General features: G+C 40.1%; 1 protein-coding gene across 1 annotated transcript in view; it reads right to left on the bottom strand.

Annotated features, from left to right (window-relative positions):
- kif6 (kinesin family member 6) overlaps positions 1-16364 on the bottom strand; it is a gene marked incomplete at both ends in the record, with an annotated part of 64398 nt that overhangs the window by 26960 nt on the left and 21074 nt on the right. Inside the window, 4 exons of the mRNA XM_080512589.1 lie at positions 2328-2519; positions 9466-9604; positions 12776-12881; positions 14332-14435. Coding sequence (XP_080368715.1) covers positions 2328-2519; positions 9466-9604; positions 12776-12881; positions 14332-14435 — 541 coding nt within the window. The remainder of the gene's footprint in view (positions 1-2327; positions 2520-9465; positions 9605-12775; positions 12882-14331; positions 14436-16364) is intronic.

The following is a 16364-nucleotide window of genomic DNA, read 5'->3' on the forward strand; positions in this document are numbered from 1 at the left end:
ACGTCCTATCAAAGAGGCTGCGGTCTGAAGTCTCTGCAGCCACGTTTGAGTCGTTATCTTCAAAGGTTAAGAAGACGGGACAGACATGCCGCTGCAAAACTGGAGCGAGATAACCTAATCAACTTCAATGCAGTGATTACACTGCACAGAACCAGTGCTGGTTACTCAAGTTAAACACGCAGACGCTCATTTAAATTAGATTTTTTTTTTTTTTTTTTGCAAGACGACCATAGACATATTTGATTAAAAGAAAGCGTAAATATCCTCCAGTGTGTTTACTTATATGGCATACATTATTGTACAGAAATGTAGGAATATAAACAGAAAGTATTTAGTGGTTCATTTTCCTCTGACATGCACAGGCCGCCGAGGTCCACCGGTCACAACTGAATATTGTCTCTTTTGTTTACGCTGCAACGTCCCTGGCTCTTAAGATCAAACTTCATGTTCCAGTAAGTAATACAGGTTTTAAACTCATCAGGTTTTCATCAGCAACAAATTACAGGTTTCCATGGACTCCACTGTCTAATGTTGCTGTGCTGACGTGACTGCATCAGGCCACTTGAGTGACCTCCAGAAGGAGACTCTCAAACACACGCAACCCTGATGCTGATGGCACGGCACAGAAATAAACCAATGTTAGGCCCTCTGGGACGTCTTCCCCGTGCGGTGAAATCAAGAATTAGTTATGGCCCACAGGCGCCCGCAACAGGCACATAGAAAATCTGTACCACCACAAATAAAAAAAAAATAAAAAAACTGCCCACATTCCAACTGAGAAAGATCACCTGTCTGTGAGCTTAGCACCTAATTTATCACAAAATCCAAGCTCAGAAAAAAAATAAAGGGCTGACTGTCCCACTTTAATGGAGACAACATCTGTGAAAATTTGATTTAATTGATACGGTGCTTTATTAGTCCCGGTGGATTGGAATCCATTCCCGCTATTTAGTAGCAGCGAGAAGCCAGGGTGCGGTGCCAGCAGCCAACGGTATTTCTGAAGAGTATTAAATGTGCGTGTGAGAGGAAACACATGCTGGCTGCACACAGAAAAGGCCACAGTTGGCCCTGGTCGGTTTTCAGATCTGGAAACTCGTCGGTGTTAAGTGACAATGAAAATCAGTGAGCTGTTAGGGTTTGAAAATAGTGCAATAATAAAGGGTGATTCGCCCCAATTACAAACAACAACAGCCAAAACACTCAATAAAACCCATACCTCAGCATGAGCAGAGGTGTAGTTTTATATGCCATGCTACTGAAATATGCTGTTTGAGATTTTGCCACTGCCCTAATACAATTAAGTTGGAATGGTATTCGTATAGTTCTCAGCATAAGAAACAAATACATAAAAGTAGAAGTCATGTTTTCACATTTATGCTGGTTCAATTTTGGGCTTGGGACCTTTCTGTATGAAATTTGCACGTGATTCTATTGTTTTGTATTCCCATCCACGCTCGTGTTTTCTCTAAGTACTCAGGAAGAACTAAATCAACCATGCACCTTTGGCCAAACATCTGCTGAGTGCTAAATTTTCCCATGTGGGACAAATAAAGATATCTGTTCACAGTTCAACCTCAGATTTTTTTTTTTTTTACCTAGTTTGTCTGTACATACACATTCATGTTTTATGTGTCTTCTGGAAACTCTCGTTTCAGGCTCTAATGTGACCCAGCCATTGTGTTCTCCAGCTGCTGTGTTTATACGCCCCGTCCACAGTCTGGCCTGTTGCCATTTTGGATCCATTTACACGACAAGTGAACAAAAAAAAAAATATATATATATGTTTTTTGAGTTTACACAGCAATGTCCACGAAAACAGCAGAAAAGCTGAAAACAATGAACATATCATTTCAGAAAAAGTAAAATTTTCTCTAATTTCCATGGAGTCAGAACGTATTCAAAAAGTACCAACGTGTGATTCATTTTCAAAAAGTTGCGTTTTCAGTGGCTCCGAGCCCCGTTGTCATGGAAACGGACAGCCGGAACACAGAAGAAAGTGACGTAAATGGACCCCCAAAACGCAACAAAAGTTTTGTTTTCAATCAGTGCGAATGGGGCCTACAGGACATCTTGAATCCTACATTTTGGAGATGATCACACCAGCCTTGATAGTTTCAATTGCCTCGTTCAGGTTCTGAGCCTCTAATATGAAATAATCATCTTGGATTGCCCTTGCACGATACCTCTGTTGAAGGATCTTTCTGTGAGTCTCACCTTGTACCGATCGCAAAAAACTGTCAAACCCTAAAGAGTTTCTGAGTCCTTGCCTGTTAAAGCATTGTTAAAAGAAGAAATCATGGTTAAAAGAATGAAGACATTCGATATACCTCTCCTCATGTACTGTACAGCACGACCCCCGCGGACCTCCGGCATGGCGTCGATGCTTCCTTCTGTCGGCGTCGGTGAGACTGCGGGGTCAATCGGAGAAGACCGACTCTTGTCTTTGGTGATATTAGCAAGCTGAGCAACGGCGTCCTGGGCTCTGGTCTTCTCCTTCTTCAACATTTTAACAAGAACACCTGAAGTATCCAGTTAAAGATTATGATTTGAACAATTTCAAACAGTTGGAATGTCCTTCACAATGTGCTTAAATCTTGGGAGTTTTCCCCAATCAAACACTCAACTGGCTTTTTTTCCCCCCCTTCACTATGTCAGAAGTATATTTGTGGAAGTTGCTGGAATGAAATCTTGGCTCGGCCCTGTGTCCACAGTCATCTTGATACATAATCGTCATGTACAACAATCAATACTAAATGGACTTCAAAGAGTAGAGTTTACTGCTTGTCTTCGTGGCACATAATGAGTCACATTCATCGACTGACCATTTATCATGTCTGCCACACCATTTTGAGTGACTCTGGGCTTGTTGCTTTGTAAAAGGGCATTTTGAGAAATGGACAGTGTTGACATGGAGTTGAACCACTAACTAGATTCAAAGAGGACCCACTTTATCCATCAATCCACACCTGCTCTAAATAGTAGCTTTTGAAGAATCTGCAGTCATCATCATGTATGACATTCAGTCATACATTCACATAAAATGGTAGGTTAATTATATAATATCAATCAAATATTGATATTAAATAAAATTATGAGTCCAAACATGCACTCAGCTTTTGACCTTAGACAAAAAAAAAAAAAAGACATTCCGCAATGAATCAGTGGAAAGACGAGGAGCCAGAGTGGCTGCAGAGACCATGCCAACATTCCTGAAAAACTCATCTTCGTGCGATGAGGTTGCAGGTGCGTGCGTGTTCTCCACTACAAACATAGACATGTCCGTAAATGCGAATGAGAATAATTTGTTTACATTTTTGCTTCTGACGTCTGCATGTCCAAAACATATTTCACATCTCCATATACAGCGTCTTTGTGCCATTGGAGCGGTAACACAACTGAATGATCATTTCCTTTGCTGTACACCTGGTTTCCCGTGTTGGCTTCCTGTGCTTTTCTGTATTTGATTAACTGTATTCAAGATATCTTCAACATTTTATTCTCATTCAGCCTTCCAACAATCAAGTTGCAGAGCTGTTTTCTCTTAGAAATGAGACCATCGGAGACAAGTTTCTGGGATTATTGCCCATTGCCTGAAATGAAGAACACCATGAAGACACTTTAGAAAAAAAATTGGAATGTAAATTTCATTCCTTGTGTCCAACTTTTAGCTTTAAATTGTTTCTTTCATGGCCTGTGTGTGTGAATAAAACAGTACATTCTCATTAGATATTCGTTGAGCTCCTGGACTCCTTTCTCTGTTTTTTTTTTTCCACAAAAGATGGAAGTGAGTCTGATGGTCTAATCACAACCCATAATTTAGTCATACAACACATTAGTCTTCTCCTCAAGCACCCAGCTCGTATGAGATTAACAGATGTCCAGTTGTGGTCAGACTGTAATTGTGGTGGCTATCAGATAATTTAGAACATTTTAAGTGAAAAAAAATAAATAAATTGCACGTCATATTTCTGAAAGAACCAGATAAGTTAATCCACATCCCCGTCAGCCAATGCAAAGAGGATGTTATTGCAAACAAATACACAAACGAAATGAGTCTCCATTTACAGTTTCCAGCTAAATCAACCATTAAGTCGTCTCAAAACCGCCAAAATCTAAACCCGACACAATTCCAAATGACCTATAGAAGCCAAGTTTTTACAGAATGGTATGGCCGCCCTTTTGGGCCCTGTGTCATTGTTTCATACAAGCCATTACTTCAGACTTCCAGGTTTTTCCATTATTGAGATCTCTGGCGTCTGATATCTTCATTTATGCTGAATACAACCATAGACCACAACTATATCATGAAGGTTCCTCCAGGGTGGTTGCATGCGAGATCTGTGGGCTGCTGCGCATGCCGTGCTCTTGGAGAGCTGTGGTCGGACTCAGCTAGTGTGTGCCCCTTCTCATCTTTCTTGTCATTCCTCATTATATAGACCAATAAAGCAGAAATAAAGAAAATCTTGCAACTCTTGCAGACTGAATATATCCCACTGTAAATATTTCAGATCTTCAGATGTTCTCTGACTACACCATTCAAGAAGAGTTCACTAAAATAATTCCAATCAACTCAGATAAGACGACTCCTGGCAGGCTTTTGTCCGATAACTATAACACACCGTCTTCTGATACCACAAGAAATTTGTATTGATCAATGCAGTATTGCTTTTTAAAAATGTTTTGTTAAAGAAAGGTTTTGTGTTTTTATGGCAGCATTTTGAAAACAATATAGTATTGACGTTAGGCCAATAGTAGGCTGATGGTTGTTTTTGTAATGAAACCAAACACAAGAGCGTGCAGAAAACAACACACCATAAACAATTAGAATGATGTGTGCACAGACAGAGGACAAAGTTGGATTGCTATAACAGGTGATTCTATTCTACTATCAAACTACCAGGTCCAAAGATAATATGTACTGGACTCAAGGTCGCCATTATTGTCATTGTCCATTTACTTGCACATGTGCAGACAAACTACAGCATTTTCAAAAAGTTCCACATTGGGAGCCATTGCACCACTGCATTAATTTTAAGGAGATTGCCAAATAAAATAAAGGTAAGGTTAAAAGAAAATGCTGCGATTGATTAGAAAAAAATTGGTATAAAGGATACAGCAAACAGGATAAGTGCTAAGTTATGAAACACACCAACAGACAGGTTCCAACAAACAGAGCTGCTCTACGGTCTACAATTTTTACAAAAATGTCTTGGAGGTAAAACAGGACAGGGATCAGGGTTATCTCCTCTGACAATATGCAGTAGACAGAGATTTAAAAAAAAAAAAAAAAAAAAGCAACTGAAGCCATCTGTCCAGCACACATCAAAGACATGCCAGAGATAATGTCACGAGGCGATGAGTAGAACTACAGCATCATTTTCTCATAATCAGTGTTATCTTAACAACGGGCATCAGTGTCAACAAAAGATCCTATTTAGGCAGGTCCATTCAATCATCTCTCATGTGCAAAGATGCTTAAAGACTGTGCATATCTGTGCATCTGTCCGTGACATTTTGGAATTGAAAGCAGGTCAGTGTAGCTACAGAATTGGCGCAAAATTCAATGTGGGTGAGCCAAAAGCACCTAACAAATGCCAGGAGATAAATCTGATTTGAACAACATAACTGGAACATAGTATTATCATATTCAAGGACACCATAAAAAAAATGCCTAAATTGTTCACATTGCTTGTTTCATCAGATGTGTCCAAATATTACACATCAGATGTACAAAGTCAATTCCACTCTTCCATTACTGACTGATAGTAATGCCTCAGAGAATAGTTATAGCTTCTGAAGGTTTATTTCGGTACAAAACATACCTGTGATTATCAGTTAGATGGTGTTGGACAATATCTGCAGATTATTTAACGTAAGTAGATTTTGGCCTCGTTTACATAACAACATTCCAAGTGAAAGCAATTTTCTTTTTCATTTTCGAAATGTTTTGCATTTACATAGCAACATATTAAAAATGATGTCTGTTTTACACGGAAATGGCAGAATCACTGAAAATGAAGTGGTTGGAATGTTGGGCCACTTGTAGAGGCTCAACTATCAAACTATGACGTTTCCAGGAGAATAATTGTTATATGTGCAGTAGAAGCATTTCAGAAAAGTTGTATTTTTCCCCCCGTTTCCATGGGAGACAAGTCACAGCATTTTCAAAAAGTTCCACCTTGGGATACCTTATCAAAAAGGTGCATTTTCAGTGGCTCCAAGATCAGACGACTTAGATCATAGTGGTCATGAACATTGAACAGGATTCTGAGCAAAGCAAGCTGAGCTCAGTTGAACTTCCACAGGTCAGAAGAATGTCAAAGACTTTACTTCGTAATTCACCACAGGCTGATAGCATCAGCGTTTGTCTGAATTGCACTGTATCACACTACTTTACCCAGAGTACACCAGGGAAAGGTTGCAAGTCCGTTGCAGGTATGACACAAAGAAGTATGACACCACGTTAGCTTCTTGCGCTGCACCTGACTGCCGGTACTTTTCACTCGTTCAATGCAATGTTTTCATGATCTATTTAGCTTGCAGGATTCTTTTCTGCAGTTAAAAAAAAAAAAAAAAGAATTGGCACATTGCTGGCCTCTTTCAAACCTCCCATTGTTTTCTTTTCCTTTGTGCTGCTCGATATGTGCTTTGGCTAGTTGTAGAGCACAAAAGACCCAGGAGCTTCACCTCAGTGTCGAGTTTCCTAAGCTGGCGAACACATCCAAAATGTCCAGTTAATTTTCTTTTTTCTCCCATTTTAATTCCTTTGATATGTTGGATGCTTCCAGTGCCAGAGGCAGCAAACATAACCAAACCACGAAAAGATAGAAATGTGCTTTTATTAGGAGGCATTACGTTCTTTTCTATGGACTTCACTTAATCATTTGCAAATAAACGGACGCAGTCGATTTCTGAATAGCTTTACTCACCCCCCCAAAAAATGTAACACAATATGGTATAATGTGGTTGTTTACAATGTATATTGTTGGTATTATGTAAATCAGTACCAACAAATATAATGAAGCTTCAGCTTAATACTCACAATGACTGCAAACATCTCTTCTGCCTTTTTGTGTCTTTATTGCAGTAATGAATCCGTCAATAGACCCTTGATAATGCAGTCCTCCTTGATTTGGTGTATTTGGATGAAAGAAGCATTGTTGAAACTCACTCTTGCATTACAGACACCCTGCATAGTGTTGTTTTCTTTCCAGACTTGTTTCACTGAAACTTTTCTTAACTCCATGTCGGGGATATTTTTAGATTTTGTTTTCTACATTGTATTGGCGTCCACAGATAATAAGCTTTTTGAATTGTGTTTTTGAAAACGTAATTTCTGGCACCGGACACAAACATGACGTTATGTGTATTTATTTGTAACATATTGTGTTTAGCAATCTGAGAACTGTACAACACACCTTCCAGTCAGAGGATTTAACTATGATGACAAAAGTCTAAAAGTTACCAGTCATTTTAAAGTACTTTACAGCTGTATGTGGCATGTTACAGTTAAAGGTCTTGCAGTGTTTGCCGGTTCTCCTTGTTGCTCCATCATTTCAGTGGTGACTATATCATCACTCTGGCATAGTCAACTAAGCATTACCAGGTGCCCTAACACCCATGCAGACACAGCCACGCATGGAAACACACAGTGGTAGTGGGCGGGAATACACCCTTTTGTTTTACAGAGAACTTTTTTTTTTCTTCTTTTTTTTCAGTTACCACAATGGTGCCTGAGTGTGAGTGGGTGACCGGCCCGGGCCTGCAGCTACAAGCTCCCTTAAACAGCTTTAGCAGAGCCGAGCCAAGGGGGTCGGGACGGAGAGACACAGACAGTGTGGTGATTAACTCACATTTGAATCGAGATGGTCATTAGAGCTCTGGCTGGAGATGACGTCACACTTCAGGCTTCGGCCGACTATACAGTGTTACACACTGCAGACGGACCACCCCGACGAAAGGACTGACAGTTTAGGCTACTGCAACTTTATATACAAACTTAAGAGTGAAAGAACATCAACCTGGTCTGCGGAGTGTATACACATTACTGTCTGGAAGACGTGCTTTCGATCACGCACATTGAAAAGCCTGCCAGCTGCATTTGCATCACGTGAAAACCAGTGTTTGACATTTTGAGTGGGGCGATCTGCAAAGGAGGGAGGAATTTGCATTACAAATATTTGGTCCAAGAAATACTACACTTCAAATATCTGCATGATAATATTCTATTTATTTTGGATAGCTGAGGCTTTTCTGGTTAAATAATCAAGTAGACATCTCAATTTTCCAACCGATGCGCTGTGATCCAATGGCAAACCGCTGCAAGATGGGCTGAGGTAAGAATAATCCCATAAAGCTATTAGATATATCATGCTCAAACAGAAATACCAAAATGATGATTAATAGTAATTATGATTAACTGCACTCATTAGAAATAGACCTGAGTACACACGTTACAACCGGATTCCATGTGTTTTTGTGGGGTACCAATAATCAATTTAACACTACTTACATCTCATTATGTATGTGCATTTTGAAGCCCTGCAATCCATCTATGTAAGAGCACAGACAAGTTTCTTTTGCAGATCCATCTTCAAAACATAGGCTTTATTCTCAAAAGTCAGATTTAGTACCAAGGCAGTTTTGCTGAGAAAAATTTTACTTACTATAAGCGCGCTCTACTGGTTTGTCCAGATGTGCTGCAGTCATTGGAACCAAAGTCTGTTTAACGTGTCTTGGTATTGAACAGATTCAAAAGTGAAATAAGAAGATAATGTGTCATTGTCTCCTTAAGTGAACAGTGCATGACCTCTAATTTGCAAAGACATTATGTGTAGTCAGACCTGGCCGCCACACCCACTGAAAACACTGAACAAGTATGGCACAATGGGATGACTCACAAAGTGCTCCTTGGGGGGAGTAAGCAAAAAAAGGAATAACTGTCCAACTGGTAACTTCCCACTGGTCAAGTGGGAAATTCTGGGGGGCTCAGAGAACAATAACTCAGTAAAAATAGAGTAGTTTTATACATATAGCTTATATACACAAGCTAAAAAAAACACCAAAATCTGTACTGAAGCAATGACTGTAGATAAAATCAACTTCACAAAAATCAACAAAGTGTTGGTTATAGGCATGTGTTTATTTGCCCATGTATGACAGGAGATGGAATCTGTTGAGTAGATAATTCTGAAATAAAACACCACAAATGTGGCTATTTTACATAAATCTAAATAGTTTTTCTCAATCTAAATATCTGTGATAACAATAGGCGTGTGTGGCTGTGACCATTTCACTCTTTTATAAAACCTTTCGTAGAGGTACGTATGGATTCGTGAGTCCTTGCGTATCCTCAAAAATTGACATCTCTTGGTTTGTACATTAGTGAAGGTTGACATACTTACAAAATGTGCCTACCTCAAGGAGTAGATTCAACTCTGAAAAGGATATTGATCTCAGTATCACGTTGTTTCAGCCTCTCGTTTAGTTTCTCCACTTCTGCTGCACTCCGGCGACTTTCTTCAGCATCTTCTTCCTGGACCGCCGGTGACTTCTGCTCATTGTGGTGTCTTTTTCTTTCACTTTGGTTGTCCAGAACTAGTACCTGTATTAAAAAAAAAAAGGAAATGCAGCGAGATGGTTAAAAGTAAGACTTCATTACTCAGGTTGTTCAAGAGTTATATTTACATTCAATGCAAACATTGTGTTTGACTTTCCACAAAACAAAAACTGTGGGTTTCCAGCACCTAAATCTTCTACATTAGTGCTCTTTTAGAAACCTACAGAGGAGAAAAACAGTCCGCTTCTTGCCACTTCTGGGTTTACTTTTATGAAGAAGAAGGAAAAAAAAAAAAGAAATCCCAGTCTAAACAAACATCTAATGGCATGATTGCAAACAAACTGGAAAACGCATTGCGGCATCATCCATGGAAAGTTATGCGCTTTTAAATTCCATCATGGTCCCTAAACATTAATTAAACTCCCCCTCCCCCCCCCCCCCCCCCGCCTGCACTATAACTGTAATGATAGTCTACGTTTGAAGACAGGTGGGAAACATGTTAAGAGGCTGGAGGTTTTCCACGTGGAGAAGGTCCAGGTAGAGAAGAATGAAGCATGTCTGCGGAGGTGTATGTAAAGAGAGCCTTCAATTTCATGTCATCACGGTGGCTTGAACAAACACCCCTGAGGTCACACAGAACATCTAAGCTTACAGGCCTGAAACTTTACCTCCACACATGCGAGAATTGCACTGAAAGCACAGTAGGCTAGTGAGGTTTGTTGCAGTCAAGGAGTTTTAAGCTCAACAAAGTCGACTCGTTGTTTATGTGGCCAGATCGATTTTGAAATGTTGACGAAGAGCACAAGTTGTAAAAAAGCATCGCTGACTCAGCCGTTCAAAATATCAATTTGTAGAAGCTCATATAGATCATTTGATCTGGTCTTAAGGTGGACAAGTTTTTACATGAGAGATTAAACATAATTATGTTTTTAGTAACATGTCAACCCATCCTGCCATTCACCCATTAGCTATACCAACTTCTGAAGTCAGAGAGCAGATGATTTTATCCCATAACCATCATAATTGCAGAAATCAATTGTCCAAGTTGGCAAAGGTATAGACAAATCAGCAATACATCTTAGGCTTAACACAGAAACAACTAAACCAGAAACACACACACAACAACAACAAAACCTCCCTTTTGCCCATTGTCAGCTGGGACTGGCTCCAGCCTTCTGTGATGTTAAATTGGATAAAGTGGGTAAAGATGGATGGATGGATTCTCTAATTCACTGAACCCCGAAGCAGAAAACCTTAATCGGCGAAGGGAGTTTGGTTAATTCAGATGACGAGTCACTGCCGTACACTGTCCAGCTTTGTTTGACTTGGTTCATAATAGTGCACCCGTTGGCGCTCTGGCGTGTGAACATCACCCTGTAATAAGTAAGAGCGAGTAATAGTTAGGCGTCGAGAACAGAGTATTAAAGAGGGGGAAAAAAAAGTAACTCAAACCAGACCGCTTCTCGCAGGATCACTGGAGTGTGACTGGGGTGATGCTCAGAGGAATGTAAACTGAACAGCAGATAAAGTTTGCGGATCATAACAAACTGAAGCAGAGATAAACAGACATTGAAGCAGGATCTGGAACTGCTTCTGGTGGCTGCTGCGACCCAGCCGGAGCCCAGAGAACTGCGTGAGCTCATGCAGCGCATTCTCTCTTCTCCGAAGCTGCAGCGGGACAGCAGCTGCTGTTTAAGAAATCACTTTGTCTGTAAACAGAACCTATTTCATCTGCATTTATTTCACCAGCATTTGGCACACGACATGCTTGCGGCTATATTGTTTTTGTGGCAGGCTCGACAACAAACATGATAGAGGTTCTTCACTAAGACTATGCCCAGGTTAAATTGATTCCTCCGGTCTGAGCATGAGCAGCAAACAGGATGCACAAAACTGTACTCATGTTTAATCCTTGTGAATCGTCAGTCTCTGAAGGAGCACGGCACACGCTCTCCAGCTGATGAGAAAACACTGAGCCCAGCAGAGCATCAGGCATGATTTCGTTCATTCATCGCTCAGTTTCACCACCAAGGCAGTCATTGATTATTTATATGGGACTGAGTCGAAGCCAGAAATGCAATGGTTTCTAGTTAACAGATGTCAGAAAACGATGGGGGTAAAAAAAACAACGCATTTTATCATCATACCGCCACTTTTCAATGATAGTTTAGATCAAACTAATTCTAGTTCAAACATACTCATTAGAAAACACAGGACGTGTTTAAAATATAGTCAGTCTAGTGGAAAATTAGTAGTAATGGGTTGAATATGCCCTTGTTGGATGCTAAAATAATACACGATGAGGGGATCTTGTGTAGAATATTTTGTATGAATGTTGACTAATTCACTCAAACATTAAGGCCCATGAGCCAACAGCAGCCCGCGAGCCCCCCTCCCATCTGGACTGCTGACCCACCAAACAAATGGTGAAGATTTCTAAGAAAACATTGGTCTTTTGACCCGATCAAGATGAAATTGGACTCCATGTGACCCCCTGAATTAAAATGTGTTTGACAAGGCTTCTCCCTATAAAATCAGGAGATTTTCCTTTCCACAGTCACTTATGCTTGCTCATGTGGATTTGTTGGGTTTTCTCTGTAAGAGTGCCCTGAAACGACTTTGTGGTATTCGGCGCTATATAAACAAAGTTGAATTGAATTGAATTGAATTGAACCCCTGATCTTGACCACTAGTCCTCAACAATAAATGATGCAAATGCAAAGCTATTGCTGTCGAAATATGGTGAGTTAGTTTTTTTTTCTGATGAGATGATGCCATTGAGGGAAGTAATCAAATAAAACCCCCAAAAAAAACAAAAAATGGAGAGGAAAAAAAATAAAGCAACTGGTTATTATCTGAAGTGGACAGTAGGGGGAGCCATTTTAAAGAAACTGGTAGGTTGACTGATGAGACAAATAAACCCAGTTCTGCCTAATCGTTCTGACAAACTTGTTTTTTTGTTTTTTTCTTCTTCCCAACCGTAAAACAGTGAAGACACAATGCAGGTACTAATGAAAACAATCCCAACTTCAGTTTTACGACAACCAGAGGAGAAAACATCTCCAGGCGACTGGAGCAAGAGTGGCATGTGGAACATGTCGTGGAAAGTAGTTACACAAACAGGGAGCGAAACTCAAAGTGGGACAAGATCGATTGGTGGGGGAACTGGACACAAACACTGACAATATACAGGAAATGGTTACTGTGAATTATTACCTTCAGCATGGAGAAGCAGTGCTGGATTTTTCTCATGTCCGGTCCCAATGACAGTGTCGCATCTGGATCGGGATTCTCCAGGAAAGCCTTGACGAGCTCTTCCAACCTAAACGCACAGGCATACTGCACATTGAGACGCACACTCTGTAACACTCCACCAAACCTTAAACCGGTGTCATAGTCGCTGGAGAGGCACTCAAACAGTTAAGATCTAAATTTGTTCAGTTTAAAATGTGGCTCTGGTCAAAGAAAACTATTTACTTAAAACCATCCTCCAGCTTCACTGAGCTGGGCTGTTGATAAACTATCACTAAATGATAGTCCAAACATTGGTTCTTGGAGATCTGGAAGCAACCACGGACAAAAAGACCAGGAGGCACGGGTCCAGGCGGATCTAGTGTAGGCACGGCATCATGCGGTCTTTATTTTCTGTTACGTGTTCGACAGAATAAACACGTCAGGTTTACATGATGAAGGAGTTCAAACAAACCGAGTGGTCTTGTTTCAGGGCCCTGCGAGACATCAGTGGTTTCGTGATACAAGGTTTGATCCTGAAGAATGTCCTTTGATGCCATGGACAATATTTAAGAAGGGAAAGAAACGTCATTTGCCTGTTTTCAAATTAGAATTTGATAGTTTGAAAAAACGGTGTTCCAAAGTGTGAGGTGATCTGTTGACACCAACCGACAATAAGTGGGGGGGAGAAAAAAAAAAGAAAAAGAAAACTGCACTTTAATTGTGTGGAAGTGAATTGGTACTGATTAGGCAGAGCAACGGCCCTCTGGAAAGATGCTTTTGGAATGGTGGCGAGAAAACCAAACCAGGATGTGTGCAATCAATCAGCGCGGGATGAGTCAAAGAATAAACGAGGGAGGGAATGGTAACTAAAAAGTTTGCGTGTCCAGTGGACGCAGCCACAACAGACCCATCACCGAAGGCTCCCCAGAATGAGCGTGACCACGAACGGAGGGGGAAAACACGTGTGCAAAGAGGAAATCATGAAAATTCAAACTGGGGAAGCCGAGACACGGGAAATATATCGGAGCTCGTGAGGCGATCTGCCAAATCCGTGATGGAACCTGTGGCCTGAACTCTGGCCCTGAGTGATCACGTCCCTCTGCCGGTTGAGTGCGGCGGCAGAAATGATGCGGTCCCGGCGAAGACGGAATCCTGGGAAACTCTATTAGATCTGGCTAAGCCCTGGTGAGTGAGGCTTCAGCTCAGTATGGATACAAAGCCAAAAACATAAGACATGTATGCACTTTAAATGACAAAAAGATGCCTGTAACAAAAAGACATTGCATGACGAGTGTCAAACACGGTGGCGGTACCATCATGCATCAGAGGCTGCTATGTTGCTTCTGTTGCATGGAACATATGGCAAATAAAACAAAACCTGAGATTTACAAGAAAAATCAAACCAAAGTTTATTTGCGTGGAAAATGTGTGGTGGTTCACCTATAATTCACTCATTTCAAACATATGTTTGAAAAGGGATTATAAGGTATCTGCTAAAAAACACGAGTGCTAATATTCCAGTAGAAATGGTGACATACTTGCAGATCTCGTCCATGGCGAGCTGATCACTTCTTTGCACTCCTGTCACCATGGCCAGCTCCTCCTTCAGTGACAGGATTTCAGATTTCAGTCGTGCAATGAGCTGAAAAAACAAAAGTTGGGTCAGAGACACATGCGAGAGAGGGAAAAACTAACAGGCGTGCAAGTAAAAAAAACTAAAACTAACAAAACAAAGTCGGATAGTCGCATGTGACCATGCTGCAAAGTTATGAGACAATCCTAAGGAAAATATGTCATTGTTTATTTTGTTTTGAGAAGAAACCTGACAAACAATGAAATCCTCAGTAAGAAAATACAGGAAGGCAAAACAAGTTTAGAAGCTTCTATTTTTATGGGGAGTTGCTTTGCTGCCTCTGGTAATGGAGACATGGAATGATTTGAAGGGACAATCAAACCATTGAAATTAATTTCCATGTTTTTATTCATTAACCATCAATTCATAACAAAATGGTTCAGTTCCTTGACATCAAAATACCATAAAAACACACTGGGGGGGGGGGCAAAACAACATGGAGTTGTTTTGCTGCCTCTGGTGGTCGATGCATAAAGTACCAGGTTTCTTCATAAAAAAAAAAGGTGAGACTTAATGAAAATCCGTGACCACTTGCCGCTAAGATGCACCTGAAACATTTATCAAGGTCCTGCAGTCTTTTTTGTTTGCATAGTAATGCAACTGAAAGACGTTGTACGAGTTGGAATTTTGGAATGTTTTAATGTTAAATGATATCGCGGATAAACAAAGGGGTTGGACTTGCTGTGTCATTCTCGTTCTCATTTCAAATCAGTGTTTATGATAGGAAAGCACCAGTGATCAGAATAGAAAAAACAACTTGTGATTAAGCTAAAGTGATTAAAATGTTTTTTTAAATTACATTCCAAGAACTTTTAAAATAAAATTATCAAATGTTGTTAATATAGAGTTTATTTATTTAGATATTTTTTGTCTGATTAATAACGTTTATCGATTTTTTTAAATATTCGATAGTTTAGAGCTAATCTACTTGCCACATATTTTTTGTTATTGTAGCATGTGTCTCTCTTCTATCATTTCTTTCAGCACTTTTAGTTGTCTGACTTATTGTATCGCTAATTTTTGTTGAGCTTACATATCTATTTGTTGCATCTATTTAATAAAACCAACAAAAAATATATTCTTCTTCTTAATAATAATAATAATAATAATAATAATAATTAAACTAATAATAATCTTATCACAATGTATAAAACAATATAAAAGTTAGTTTTTTATGGTGGCAACTGAGTATTTACCCATTTTCTAATGCCTTGGAAACTTAAACCAGTAATTTAAAAAAGCAGAAAAAAACCTTTCAACACATCACAGCCAAACAGAGAAGTGCAATCACATATCATTTAGTTGGGTTAAGAGGTCAACAAGAAAATCAGTACATGGTGCGGTTTTTGAAAGAAAGCCAGAGCAGTTGTTATAAATATTCCACACAAAACCAACCATGAAAGAGTACACTGCAGACAAGTGGCAACTGTTCTCCTCCCTCCCCACATGATCCGCCTCTTGCCTCAATGTAAATTCCACTATAAATATCAACATTGGGGAAAAAAAAAAAAAAAAAAGGACCGACAGACTGCAATTTCAACACACATTCAACACTAAGCTGCAAAAAGCCAAGGGTCAGTGACAACTCAATAAAGGTCAAAGGTCAGACTGAGTTACCTCACATATGCAAAGAGCTCCAGCTGACACAGCTTCTAACTTGAAAGCCCAAAACCGGCCTTGTAATCAGACATCATCAGCTCGAGATGCTCTTGAGAAGAAACAGACCTGTTGTGTGGTTTTGGGAAGGGTGCCATTTAGCGCAGCAAAAATGTTGCTCCTAATCCACCCCATATCGTATGTTTGCACATTAAATGTCATGAGTGACCATTCTTCACCAGGGCCGCTCCCTGCTTTGGAACCCACGGCCTGATGTAATTTTTCCCAGCTGTATCCTCAAAGGCTGACCACCAGTTGTTGGTCAGCCGGATCGTGCAGTTT

This window comes from Blennius ocellaris, assembly GCF_963422515.1.
Source record: "Blennius ocellaris genome assembly, chromosome: 17".
In the NCBI taxonomy this organism is placed as follows: domain Eukaryota; kingdom Metazoa; phylum Chordata; class Actinopteri; order Blenniiformes; family Blenniidae; genus Blennius; species Blennius ocellaris.